Source organism: Motacilla alba, chromosome 1A, assembly GCF_015832195.1.
Source record: "Motacilla alba alba isolate MOTALB_02 chromosome 1A, Motacilla_alba_V1.0_pri, whole genome shotgun sequence".
NCBI lineage: Eukaryota > Metazoa > Chordata > Aves > Passeriformes > Motacillidae > Motacilla > Motacilla alba.
Window position 1 is genome coordinate 37621805 of NC_052031.1, and position 14877 is coordinate 37636681.

General features: G+C 39.6%; 1 protein-coding gene across 12 annotated transcripts in view; it reads left to right on the plus strand.

Annotated features, from left to right (window-relative positions):
- Window positions 1–14877, plus strand: part of NAV3 (neuron navigator 3) — a 509706-nt gene that overhangs the window by 313150 nt on the left and 181679 nt on the right. For all 12 annotated transcript variants that reach the window (XM_038153422.1, XM_038153423.1, XM_038153424.1 and 9 more), the window contains 2 exons: window positions 13400–13517; window positions 14240–14292. In XM_038153422.1, coding sequence (XP_038009350.1) covers window positions 13400–13517; window positions 14240–14292 — 171 coding nt within the window. The remainder of the gene's footprint in view (window positions 1–13399; window positions 13518–14239; window positions 14293–14877) is intronic.

Consider the following 14877-nt stretch of genomic DNA (forward strand, 5'->3'; position numbering starts at 1 on the left):
TCATGCAAAAACAGGAGAAGTAATTATATGGAAAGATTTTCTGTCTTTGGCCTCTTCAGGCTGAGAGCAATTACTCTTTCCAAAGATGAGTGTAGAGAGTAAGATTAAAGGGCATCTTAAAGCTTAAAAATAATGGTGCTAGAAATCAAAAGCATCAGTAGGAGCTTGTAGGTACAGAAAGACAAAAATAGGATAAACACTACTTTTGAAAGGTTGCTGTTTTAAAGGGAAGGAGCACTTTCAATCAGCTTACACAGGAGAGGTGGATACAGATGTCCTGCATCTCCTCAATCCACATGAACTGCTTTGGGGTTTAAGAGAGAATTCTACTTCAAGGAGCCCAATTGCAGGCTTGGAATGGGAATGGACTAGGCCATGTTGTGTCTGTCATGGCTCTCTAAAAACTCCACAGTCACAGTGACAGGAGAATAGATACCCATTCCTTGCGGCCAGGAACAGAGAACAGACTCAAGCGACTTATAAATGCTTTCAAGGAACGTTGAAAACAGGCAATGGGAAAAAAAAAACCAGCCCCTGTTTGTTGCTTTAAGCTTTTGCTCTGCCTCCTGACTTCAAGTGAATAAATACATTAAGTTTGTTTAGAAGTGTTTGGGTTTCCCTGTAAATTCTGATTCTGACAGCTTTCCACAAAAAAAAGGTTCACTTTTTTTGTGGAAAGGTGCCAAAGTCAGATATCTGGTCAGTTGAAAAAACAACATAAGAAACTGAGCATGCCAGAGCTACTTTGAGGTGTTTGCCCTGCCTGTTCCCATGAAGAGCATTAAGAGGGGTTTGTACATAGCTAAGGATTTGCACAATTCTACAAGTTTTTCTTCAACATTATGCCTTCCCTAATTTTTGTTACCTCTCTTCACATGGCTTTGCTGTTCATTTAGTTGTTAGATTCTTCATGAATTCTGCTTACATAGTGTGTATTCAGTGACTGAAATATATATAGCTAAAATAATTAGATAATTACCATACCATCTACCTGTGGATTTAAGACATTTTCTCAATTCTTGGCTTTCTTCCTGTGTCTTTTGGGTAAATCCACCCAAATGCAACTGTAGATTTCATGGTTTGTGCTTTTCAAAAAAAAAAATTATCTAGTTACTCTGAAGGACATGGGTGAGCCTCTCATGTAAACTGGAATGCCCAATAAACTCGTAAATTTAGTTTTGCAAAGAATGGACAATATGCAAATACATGGGGATGCTATTGTTTTTAAATAACCTTTGCTTCCCATCATGTACATTCAGATGGGTTCCCCACTGTCTGGGCAGTTTGTTGGTTGAGCATCATTTCAAAGCTGATTATGCAGAACTGTCCTGTGCCCTGTGTATCACTGTGGCTGGTGTGTGGTTGGAATTTGGAGTGTGCTGACACAGTTAATGGAAATACATTGTTCTTAAGATAATTATTTACAGAAATGTGTTGTACCACTGAATATCATTGTGAGCATTTTAAATACCATTTTTTGGGTACAATATTTTAAATGGCTTACAATACAAGACAGTTTATAATTTTTATGGTAAAATACATCTTTTACTGCAGTATTTTCATTATAGAGTGTTCCTTGGGGATTCAAATCCTGCAAGCTTGTTTGACAAAGTCACCTATTTTTCACAGTTGCTTAGAAGAGAATGCTTTTGTGGATTAGAAGCTGAACAAATATAATAAATTATCTACACAATACATTTATATATGTATATAATATAATATTTTTATATAATTATATATATATAAAGATAAATTATGGTGAGGTACATTTAATCTATTTAGCTGAGATGGGATGTTTTTACTTTAAAACCACAGACTACAGAATCCATTTGCCCACTTTCATTCTTCTTTAATGTATGGAACATCTTTTTTCGGTCAAAGGGACACAGATGAAACTTAAGTAGTTCAGCAGACTCCAGATCAGAGCTTGAGACCTAAAAGAGTTTTACTGCTGTTACTCAACAATAATTATTAGGCAGATAATGCCAATACCATTATAACCTGTAACAAGATAATGACAGTAACATAAAATGAAGCATTGGTGTAAGTATGGGATTTTATTCCTGATAGTGAAGTAACATTAAACTGTCCAGGGAAGGTGAGAACAAAGCCATCTGGTGCAATGTTTGAGAAGCCTCTCTGTGGGACTGAACAACTTGAGAGATATACCAGTTTCATAAAATTTCAAACTTCACTTTCCACTCCGAGTTCCCAAATGTAAAAAAAAATGCATTAGGATTCTTTATGTTCTCAGTAAGTTCCTCCAAAGCATTTGTCCTTACTTTTACATCAAAATGAGAGATATTCAGCAAGTGCTATTAAAAAAACCGCAATCCTCTGTTATCAGGGACCTTCAAGAGAAATTATAAGAATTTGAGGAAAAACTTAAGGGCTATTCTGTTACATATTTATGCACTATATAATGTAGAAAATGGTTGGACTTTTAACAAAGGGTATCCTTTGTACAGTAATTCCTGAAATATGATCTTCCCTCCTCCCCCAAAGAATTTATGTTCCTATGACCTATCTCACTTGCATTTTAGGTGTCTATATCCATCACTCTCATCCTCAGAACTCCCACTCAGCAGCTGTCCGTTTTGGCAGTGCTCATGTTCTGTCCATAGACATTGCAGGTTTTTACATTAAGGATCTGTGCAGACATGAAATTGTACCTCTGAGAATGCTCAGAAGCTGCGTTGGCTTCACAAAGTCAAGCACTTTGCCAGCAAGGTTTACTTAAAGGGCAGGTGAAATAAGCACCTGCCTACTTTAACAAAATTTAGAGCTGGGGAAAAAATAATTTCCCCAGCATTTCAGAATGAAATATTTATTATTCAGCAGCAATAAGTATTTCCTTAAAAAAACAAAACAAAACAAAAAAAAAAAAAACAAAACAAAACAAAAAAAAACCAAAAAAACCCTAACAAAAAAAACCCCAAAAAACAAAACAATACAAAAAAAACCCCACCAAAACTAACACTTGTAATTTATCTTTTTTCTTACATTATCATGGAGTTGGGAGGTTTATGGGAAAAGGTCCAAAAAACCCCATTTTTCTTGTTGAAAAAAGTAGATGAAATGGAGGGGTGTCAACATAAGTTCCCAAAGTAACACTCTATATCCCTGTAAATGATTGAACAGCTGTGTGGGCTGTCCTGGAATGCCAGCCTTCTCAGAGCTACCTGAGGAGCGAGCTACTGGTGCCATTAGTGCTGTGCAGTGCTGTGCCCAAGAAAACAGCTGAGCCTGACGTGGGATGGGACACAAGGTGGTAGGCAGCTGCATTAGGGTATCATTTGAGGAGACATGATGCTTCTTTTACTGAATCATTTCCGTTTCTTACTTACATTAGTAGGACAAAATACAAAAAGGCTTTTGGAAGGAATGGCTGGAGCACAATCGCCTCTGTCCAAAATAAATGCTATAATCTCTAGCCAGCAGAGTTATTTGTTTGTGTTTTCAGTGAGTCCCTTTCTTCCTCATCTGCTTCCTGCTCACGACTTCCCAAATCTTGAATTATTTTCTCTTTAGTGGTGTGGCTGCAGTGAGAGTATCCCCTTCCTAATCCTTTACAGAAGCCTTTAGTCCCAAGGGGTGAATGTGTGGGAGGTGGAAGATATGGATTTAATTAAATTTACAGGCAGTGGCCCTTTAAAGTGAGTTAGTCAGTCCTTCATTTCTAGTCTGTCATCCAAGAGACATGGTATCACCAGAATGTGTATTTAAAAAGAAAATATAGGACGGTGAATGAAGAGTTGCAGATGTGGAAAGCAGTCCCCTGAGAAAGAGGGCTCTGTGTATGGTCAGTCATGAGGACCCAGAGAACAAGCCTCAAACAGTAAAACACCATATTGTCTCACAAAAGAAGGAGGTTTCATTGTCTTCAGAGGTAAATCATAGGTGAAAAATTTTGAGTCATGGATCATATATCTTTGGGGCTATTTTGGATGGTGCTGTGGTCCTATAGAAGGCTGTAGGAGAATAAAAATCTGGTAGAATGTATGCATAGTAGACTGAAGATTGAACTGTGAACAAAAACCCCCATGCCTTGCCCTAAGGTCCTCCCTCTGTGTGACACTGCCTCATGCAATGTGTAGCCAAAGCATTCACTAGAGGCATTTAGGCACCTTTTATGATAGAAAGGAAGGGCATTAAGGACATTTTTAGTAGGAATCTAGAACCTTTTTCTTTCCATAGTAGGATCCTTCCAAATCTGGTTGTGTTACAGAAGGTGTACATGAGACACATCTTTGATTAAGAAATGAGAAAGATTAGAACATTGAGATGAAAAGTCTTCCTTTGTCGTTACTATGCTAAGATTTTTTCCTTCTCTTCATTGTTTAAGAATCTTGACTGACGGAATTTACTTCATACATAAAATTAATTGCCCTGAATGACTGCAAATTTAAGTATTATTATAGTCAGAATAAGTAGGTGTTTGTTACGGGCAGTGCTTTCAATGGTGATCAAAGGAAAAAAAGGAAATGTCCTGAAGTGGTATCCCTATTGTACCAAGCTGCATTTTCAGTCTTTCAAGTCTTTGAAACACTGCATTTCTTGAGCTGAAGTGATGTAAGTATAGGCTGTCATCTGTGTAAGCACAATTTCATTTTCCTAAGCTTCAGATAGGTAGCAAAAGGCAAAGCAGTTGTGCACCTGACCGTTACAACTCTCACATTCACCACCAAGGCCTGTTTTAACAGAGATTCATGACAGTAGGAGTCTCAGATCACAACACTTCCAATCATTAGCTTACTCAACATTATTGTGTTACCTATTGCACCTCAATGGTGTTCTGAATATGTACAAGATCATAATTGATATTAAAATCATAGAGTTGGTGAAAAACAACTTCTAAACATCAAGGCAAAGAGAACGATTACCCAGGAATTAAAATATCTTGTTATAAAATATGCAGCTCAGAAGGCAGTGTATTTTGTTTAGATTGATTTGTAAAACTGTTCTTCCACATGAGAGGAAACTAGACAATTTAAATTAGTTATCTGAGCCTCAAAAAGTGCTGAGGACTCTATATTTAGTTGGTTATGGCCTTACTTGCTACTGTTTTCTCACAATAAGAGAACAAATGTATGTCTTAATATTTTTGTATTTTTATATATCAGAAATTTGCCTTTCCACACATAAAAAGAAGTGCTGGCAAAGAGGGTTATTTTGATCCCTGGGCCAAGTGCTTTAATGCCAAATTGCAGTGTGGAAAGAATCTCCCTGTCCAAGTTATAAATCCTTAAAATGAGCTTTGATGGAAAATCTGGAGTAGTTTCACAGTGGAATCTTCTCAGCTCCATGTGAGGAGCCCCGTTGCTGATTTGCAAAGGTAGGTGTTAACCCAGAAATGGTCTGTATTATAGCAAGAGTGGCTTTTTGCTTGTGATCAGAAAAAGAACCAACAAAGCAATAATGTTTTTGTAATCAAAATTATTTCATGCTTTCTACTAAGATCGTAGAAGTCTTGTCCGTCCATCTGTGGTGTTTTCCTGGTGAGCCATAAAGGAAACCTGTTCAAATTGGGTTAATTTTCCCTTTACAGGAAATTTAACTGTGCTTACTGTGGGTTTCTTTAATAAAGTGAATGCAGGACTGGTCTTGAAACTTACCTTGGCAGTGACAAGACATATATGAGACTGGAGACTCACGCAAATGGCGTTTCTGTTATCCTGGATACCAAGAAAACTAAAGCATGGCTTTCTTGAAGCACATATTTTTATTTTTTTTATGTGAAGGGGATTTTTGAGAGAGTCCAAGTGATAGGAGACTGCCTTTAGAATCACACTGCTTATCTGAACTAAAACGTTGACATCTTATTAGTGGTGCCTTTAGGTGTACCACTTATGCTCACTGGGTAATCATGGTCTTCCTTACTGTAATAAAACTATCCCAGATATTAGTTTAAATCAATGTTTATGTAAAAGCTGCATTGAATAATAGGCCTAGTATTTTATTTTACATTCACTACATGATTGCTGAAATGCACTTTAAATACTATATATATATATATATGTGTGTGTGTGTGTGTCTATTCATATCTATATCCATATCTATATCTAAGAAATAGTTCCAAAGTTGTATGAATAAATATTTGGCATATTTATAACAGAAAGTCTCAAGGTCGACTGCTTTGGAGGATTGCTTTGTATGGGTGGCACTTAATATTGTCTCCTGATAATTCAGGAAGCTCGAGGCCAGTGTTAATAACTGTGGTGCTGTTGCTCCCTTGACAAGTACCACTTCCCCTCAGCACAAGCCTGTAGAGAAAGCAGCTGTCTGTTCAGGGTCCCTGCAGCTTCAGGACGAAGATCTGGCTCCTTCCAGTGGCATTTTATTGCTATTGCACAAGACTGAAGCCAGTAAAGAAAACAATATGATTAAACTGTAAAGCAAATCAGTAGGATTCTTTTCAAAGTATGAACAACTGAATTTATTCTATAAAGTGTTGGATTTTTATCTGGGCAAATATACAAATTACTCAGTGAACCTTACACACACACACACAAATACACATTCAAAGAAGCTTATACTGTTACCTTACATCTGGCACAGAAAGTATTGCTCCTGTGCCATTGGTAAATATTGGCCTCATACATATGTGTTAAATAAATTCTGAGTTGCGATTTGGGAAGAAATGAGTAGAAAGGGAGCACAGTAAGCCAGTACTAATGTTACTTCAGTGACTTGATCACAAACTGCAAGTGGAACTTGGAAATAGAAAACAGCCCCCTTAAAGTTGGGTAAGTCATCAAAAGCTTGCCAGCGATTGTTGAAGAGTATTGTTTCTACTAATTTTCTTAGCTGGGATTAGTGGAGTTTTGTTTAATTGTGTTTTTATCTGTAAACTGCTGAGTACTGTTGATGGATACATGCTGCTATTTACAAAATAGAATTGTACTACAGGGATTCTGACATTTTGTTTAATTGGCATGGATCCCTCTAAGTGGTTTCTATTCCTTAACTCATAATTGTTCTCATTTGCTCAGTAGGATTCAGAAACACGGTTGGTGGAATGTCATTTAATACTCATTTCATTTTGTTAAATAAAGTGCATTGGCTTCCATCTTGCCTATAAATTAAGTCATTCTAGTTTCATTTTCTGGCTATATATTTTAAATTGTGTAAATATTTTTCTTTCTCGTGTAATTTGCTTAATGTTACAAAAAGTGCCACCCCCAGACCCTAGATTTACTTCATAGCAAATGAATTGCGGAGTATTTTCTATAGCCAATTAAATCAAGACATAAATTGAATGGTTGATCTGTCTCTTATGGCAGTCTAAATGTGAACCATTGTTTTCAAAGTTAGTCTTTTTACTTGCTAAGTGGAGGACTGAAACAAATAAATTATTCTTCTGCATCTCAGAGGCATAACCTTCAATAAGAAAATATTTAAAAGGTCAGATCCTGCCTTCCAGCTGAGATTTCCTTAATGTATAGGCAGTGGGAAGGAGAAAGGCATCTCTCTCACCCTAATCTTACCCTAAACAATGTGTTGCCCGGCTTCTCTTTATAAATACAAACTGCTTCAGGGACACTCTAGCACATGCTTTGCTACCCACAATTTATTAGCCAAGAATAGCTAAGTTGAAATAAAGTTGTGGTCATGCCCTCTCCTCTGGCAAATCCTCTTCACAGGGACTCTGGGACTGTTACTCAGGCGCTGTTGGGTATTCAGCATCCAGGGTAGGCCACACACTGCACAACCTCCCAGGAAATAGATACATGGCATTTACAGCCCATTTGGTAACATACTGGGCAACAACAGAAACAACTCATCAATCTCTTCTTTTTCAAGCAATTTGAAAAAATGTCCATGGGTGAAAAGTTCTAAGTGCTATCAACTATCAGTTGTTTCAAATGGCAACATTTTAAGTAGAGTGAAAGCATTACACTAGAAGTCACATAACCCTTTTATAAAGTTAACAGTGCCATATTTTCATTTTGGCTGACTGTTAATATTCTAGTCTTGGGGCTACTTAATAGTTTCATTTTCCTTTACTCTATTTTTCATAAAGAAAAAAAAATATGAAATGTACTGTTATGATCCAAACAGAATAAAGGACAGACTCTCTCTGCTCTGCTGAGAAGCAGCATTGTGCATTGCTATGAAATATTGCAACCCAGGTATACTGCTAGCAGCTTTTTTTTTTTTTTTTTTAATAGATAAATTTTCCTTCCATTTGTCCAACTGTTATTTGCCACAAAATAAACACTAAAGAAAAATGTGTGAGCAGCTTGCTCTTGCCTACAGATTTCTTTTGGGAAATTGAGTTGTTAAAAAGCCTCCCCACCCCCAAAGGTGCTTATGATAGTGAGCACTGGAGGACAGCATTTCAAGTCTGCCATGCTGATGAATGGGGATACAATTGTCTCCTGCAGAACATTTTAAAGGACAAGTGATGAGAGCTGGATTCTGCCTGTTCATTCCACATACCTTTTTCATTTAGTGGGAAAATATTTAAATATTTTTGAAAATTAACCTATGCTCCTAAATGGCATGGAAGTCTGTCAAGGTCTTACTGTACCTCAATTGGCAGCAAGCGCTGTTCTCCCTGAGCAGCAGCACTGGCACATAAGGGAGTGACAGAGGCACATGGAAAGCCATCTTCTTGATAGCAACAGGGGACCATTTCAAGAGCTGAGATTCTATATTCTGTAGCAAACAAACAAAAAATTCAGGAAGCATCCAAATTCTTGGAATATGCATTTTCCCAGCAAGCATTTTCCTAAAAGTACCTGTTATAAAAGCTCACAGCTGAAATTATTTTCAACTCAGAATATCTGGGATGTAGTCCCAGCTGTTTGCCCTTGAGTAAGCCACATCAAAAAGCAGCCTCTATGCCTCAGTTTCCTCACATCTATAGAAATAATAAATAGAAGGAGTGATCTCATTTATGCCTGGAAAGCATGCTGAGCTGATCTAGTGAGAGACACTGACGAAGTGTCATGCATTATTATTGCATTAGGCTGACTGCACTTCTGAAACCCATCTGACATTTCCCACTTGGCCTCAATCGTGGGCGGTAACATTTCTGTACTAAAGAGGATGCTTTATATCACTGCCTGATGTAAATTACATGGTTCATGATTAAACATTTTCTAAAAAGGCAGTAACCTGTGAGCTCCTCTCCCTTTCTCACTTCATTAAGCTACCGCATTACAAAGTGTTTTGCTTCATTACGGATCCTGCCAAGCAGCTCTACTGTGCTCCTTGTAGCTACATGTGAAGTATCGAGGTGAAGTTCATAACTATATTTGGGTATCAGGGTTTATTTCCTCTGCTCTGTTGAAGGGGAGCATGACGAGCAGCTGAGGAATGCCGGGGGAAACCGTCATTAGCATGAGCAGCCTGTGCCAGGGCTCGGGCTGCCCTGCTGGATCCCGTTTGTGGTGTGAGCAGTTGAATCACCGGCCTTTGGCGAGGGGCTGGGGCCGCACAAACACAGGAGGATCAGGTCTGCTCCGGTAGCGTGCTCCTGAGACCGGTGCTCCGCCCGGCACAGAACAGCGGCTGTCCCCTGTGCTGCCGGCTGTCACAGGTAACCGTGACTGTCCCCTCTGCTGCCGGCTGTCACAAGTAACAGCGGCTGTCCCCTGTGCTGCCGGCTGTCACAGGTAACAGCGGCTGTCCCCTGTGCTGCCGGCTGTCACAGGTAACCGTGACTGTCCCCTCTGCTGCCGGCTGTCACAAGTAACAGCGGCTGTCCCCTGTGCTGCCGGCTGTCACAGGTAACAGCGGCTGTCCCCTGTGCTGCCGGCTGTCACAGGTAACAGTGACTGTCCCCGGCGTTGCCGGCTGTCCCAGGTAGCAGCGGCTGCTGTCCCCTCTGCTGCCGGCTGTCACAGGTAGCAGTGACTGTCCCCTGTGATGTCGGCTGTCCCAGGTAGCAGCGGCTGCTGTCCCCTCTGCTGCCGGCTGGTGCTGGAGTGTCCCCGGTCAGCCGTGCCGGCAGAGCAGGGCGGTAGGAGAGGAAGCCCGGGCAGGAAATGAGTAAGTCCGCAGCCCGGCCCAGTGAGCGGCTGTAGAGCCGGGTTACGGGAGCAGCGGAGAGGGGAGGAAGTGTTGCAACAGCTAACAAACACTCATGCCTGTGTTTCTCTCTGAAACAGCCTCGTTATAGAAAAATCTAAGATAAGAGGATTTTGGGGAAGGATTGCTGCACAATTAATGCAAGATGTCGTGACCTGTTGCTAGCTCTGACAAGAGGGAGAGCATGCCCAGCTACTCCTTAGAGCTGCTCTGCACCCTGTGGAAGGGGAGCACTCATAAAAAGGAAACTTTCATGAAGTTACTGATTTTTGATCTTCTGTTCTGAGTTTTCCCCCGTGAGAACTGAGTAGTGTGAATGATGAAGCACGCTGGAGCTTTATATTTTTCCAAGGATTTAAAGATAAACTTATGAGGTGCATTGATACTTGAAAACTGTGAAGGGGAGTCTCTATTTCTTATTACTTTTACATGAGGGAATTTAGTGTAAAAAGATTATAGGGGCATGTGTACATTCTTATAATTTCATGTGTCTCTCTTCATGCTTTTCATTTTTTACAAGCCTCCTGACCAGCTGGGTCCCCAAAAGAATGAGATGAATGAGAAAGGCATCTTACAGGAAGGGGGTGGAAACAGAAGCAAGTGCTATTTCCTACAGAAAGAGAGGAGATAAAGTGTGGCATTCCAGTGCCAACTGGGTCTTGGTTTGCTATATTGTCTCCATCAATAAATCTCTGCCTTCTTGATTTTTTTAATAATACATCTGAAGTGAAAAATCTCCTCTTTTAACACAGGCTCCTCCCAGTACTGTTTTTTACCATTGCATTGCATGACTATTAAATGCTGACTATCAGAAAAATTTTGGTATTATGTGGATAATCAGCCTTTGCTTACAAAATGCTGTTTGCATTCTTTATGCTTATCACTTTTAAATTAATGAAAAAAGAAAATTAAGAAGTCGGTGGATGGATCAGTGAAGTCCATTCTTTGAATACTAGACACTTGCAAAGCAGCTGCTATATTGAAATTTCCTTGTCTGCTTAGTGGGAAGATAGTTCAAATTGTAGTCAGAATTAGGACTGATACACCCAATTATGTGAGGGTGTGACAAATGAAAAAGGAAATGACTGGTATTTTTATTTGTAATATGAAACTAACCTATAATAATACTAGTGGTATTAAATTTTGTATGTTCCAGTGGATCAGTTTCATTGGAATACAGAAAATAGTTCTGCTTATATTAATAGAGAGTATTTTTAAAACATTACTCTAAAAGTATGACTGAAGTTGAAATACTAGTAGTAGGGAATATATGATGCTATGGGTGTGGTATGTGTCTTTTATCATCATGGTTTCATATTATTTTAAATATATGTTCATACAGTCTTTATAGAGACCCCACATTCACTCCATATGATTATATGACTGAAGAAACACTTTCTTAGCTACATTTGCTTTAAAAAAACCCAAACATTTAATGGAGTCTTTTATGTTACTCAGCTGTAATAGAGAAAAAATATCAATCAGTGAAAACACTGATTTCAGTCAGTGAAAGCACAGGAGATTCAAGTGGACTTCTGGGTGTAGCAGGGAGATTAAGGGTCTCATTCAACAGCAGCATCCTGTGACTACAGGAGAGCTGAATGCACTTCCACAGTTTAATTCTGTGGAGATATTTAAAGTTCTAAAGCTGTCAAGAAGGCTATGACAAATCAACGGGTGATCTACCTGCAAGAATATGGGAATAAATAGAGTAGACCAACCAAATTCTATTTTTCTCTCTTTTAATAAAGAGGGAGAAAATCTGTGGCAAAGGTACTCAGGTAGCAAACAAGTTCTTAGAATGTGAGCATGGACTAAGTGGTGGTACTTTTGTGGGGTGGAAAGCAGATAATGGTTCTCTGGGTTAGGCTCTGGACTGGGAATTGTATCTGTTTTCCCACCCTGGCTCTGCCACAGATTTCCTTGATGAAATAAGCAAATTGTTAATGGCTTTGGCCTCTGTTTTTCTCTTCACAAAATGGGATTCTGACCCCTTCTTCTCCCAAGGGTCTATGAGGTTAAATAAAAGGATGTTTATAAAGAAAGCTTATATTTTATTTTTTTTATGAAAAAGGTGCAGTTTCAACATTTTCAAACAATATTCTCAGCAGAGGAAGACTATTGGTTATTACATTTACTCATATGGTGGTGCTATCATACGTACGTGCTTTCTCTTAGTGTTATCATCCCACAGCAGTGGGAGGCTTGGGAAGTTCTGTACAAGTCCTGTTTTCTGGAGTGAGGAAAGAGGTCACAGACACCCTGCAAAAGGGAGCCAGGGCTGGCTGCCAAAGGCCACAGATACCCTCCTGTTGTGTGACACCCCCTGCCAACCTCCACTTTTATGAGCTCCCTCTGCATGATGGGACACTCCAGTAAGGTGTGAGAAGCTCTTGGGGTGCGCTCCTCCTTCAGTGTAGAGGGGAAGGTGTCCCTCTCTTCCCACCCTAACTCAGCCTGGTTCTGCTTGTGTGTGTGCTGTAGGTGTCACCAAATGCTCTGTGTACATACACACCTTATGAAATGCCTCCAACCTCTCTCCTCATGCCCCTCTCCTCCCTTATTTTGCAGGACGTAATTCAGCTGGTCCTTTTCAACCTTTTGTTTACAACTGCCCTTTTTCTGCTGCCAGTTGCTGAGTATCCGGTGCTGCTCAGTCTCTCTGTTTTTCCCTCCTCTTTAGCCAAAGAAAGGGCACAGCACATCTCCAGAATATATGTGCTCTAATTCCAGTGATACGACTACTGTGCATCTGGTGTTCCAGTCTCCTCTGTGCACATTAGAGCACTTTGAACTGTAGGCAAGGGGTAAATGACCTGTCCCTGGGCAGTGGGACACAGTGATTACTGCATAAAGTGTTACAGAGGCATCACCAGGCGCAGGAACACCAGTGACAACCCAATTAATCCTTACTCAAACACAGGCACATGTCTCTTCTATCACTTTCTCTTTGGCAGCCCCAGAGTATGAATGTTGTTGGCGGGGCATGTGTGGAGGTAGAAACGTGGTGGGAGGTGGAATGTCGGTAGATGTGATTGATTTATGACAGGAGTTTCCTTTACAGTCATAAGGGGAATTTTGCTTGGTCACAGCAAGTTTGAACCCTCATGAAACAGCCTGAATCATTTGAAGCTAAAATAAAACAGAGGATGGCAGGGGGAGGGGCATGACCGTTAGGGAGGAAAAAAAAAAGGAAAGTCAAAAAAACACATTAAAATTGTTTCCCTTGGTGCTGACTTCTTAAATGGGAATGTGTTCCAGAATAGTTCTGCTATGTAAGCCAACATTTGTTTTAAGACTTTTTATTGTCTTTTTTCCTCTCTTCCCCTTCTTTCCCTTGCCCTCCCTCTCTGCTCTGCAGATTTACACTGACTGGGCTAACCACTACCTAGCAAAATCTGGCCACAAGCGGTTGATCAAGGATTTGCAACAGGACATTGCAGATGGAGTTCTGCTAGCAGAAATCATCCAGATCATCGGTAAGCCCAGGGCTGAGGGAAGCACTGCGAGCTGACTCCTCGCGTGGGGGAATATATAATTCAAGTTGAATGTATTTAACAATAAGATGAACCCTGAATAATACAATTTGACTGGGTCCATATGTCTCTGATATTTGTGTGGTTCATCCTTGTCTTAATTAAAAAATATGTTTATGTGAGCATGTTTGGAAGTTGCTGTTTAACCATACTTTAAATGGCCAGAACTGTATCTTACACACTTTGAATTGTCAGAAATGAATGCTCCATTAAACCATATGTCTCCCATGTGTGCATTTTGTTAGCTGGAGTGGCTCATACTTTCTGGGATGCCTTGAAACTGTATCCTGACCCTGCAAAGACAATTGTGGAAGATTTCATGTCAGCAGTTATTTTGCAGGGGCTGAAGAATTAGCAGCGACCTCCTTCGCACTTCCCCCTTTGCATGATTTGGCATATGGAAGCAACTGCTGCTAACAAGAGTGTTGTTACTGTACGACTGAGCTTTACTTAGAAAAGAGCTCTCTGTCAACAAAACCCTCTGCATTTTATTGCTGTGCCTTTTCTGCTTTTCTTCAGGGTTTTTTTTTTCTGTTTTGATTTTTAGGTTTTTGGGTTTGAGTTTTATTCTTTTCTTTTTTTTTTAATTTTTTGACCAGGGGTTGGAAAGGAAACTTATATCTCATTGTTTACTTTTGCTTTTCCCCCTCACTGTTTTTGTTTAGCAAATGAAAAGGTTGAAGATATCAATGGCTGTCCACGGAGCCAGTCTCAAATGGTAAGAATAAAATATATTTTTAGTTTGTGTTGGCACCACTCCACCTTCCTAAAATGCTTTTTAATAAGGATTTATATAAAATATGAATAATCTGTCCCATTTTTACCATAAAGTCCTAATTGTCATACAGGTTCCTGATACTTATTTTCCCCACATGCTTAATGTTTTTACTTTGTTTCTGTGCTAACTTTGGATCTTGAGATAACCTGGCAGCAAAACTTCATCACTTCTAATTAATCCAGAATTGCCTTACCAGACCTGTTCTTCTGTGGATCCAAATAGTTTCATTTAGCTTCATTTTAAGGACAGTGAATCCAAGAGTAAATTATTAAGTGGAGTCTTTGTGTCTGGAAAACTGGTTTGATAAACAACACTTGCCAAATTATTTTTAAAATATGAATAGCCTTTTGGATTGTCCACTGTGAAGTCCAGTTTGATGAACTGACTCCAAGGCTTTCAGAAATAGCACTTTAGTCATATAGCTCTCTGAGCTATAGCTGGCAGCTGTCTAAAGACTTTTTAATACTCTCAGACAAGAAGCATTTAGTGACTGTGATTCATATGGAGTCCTATTAATCTTTTACT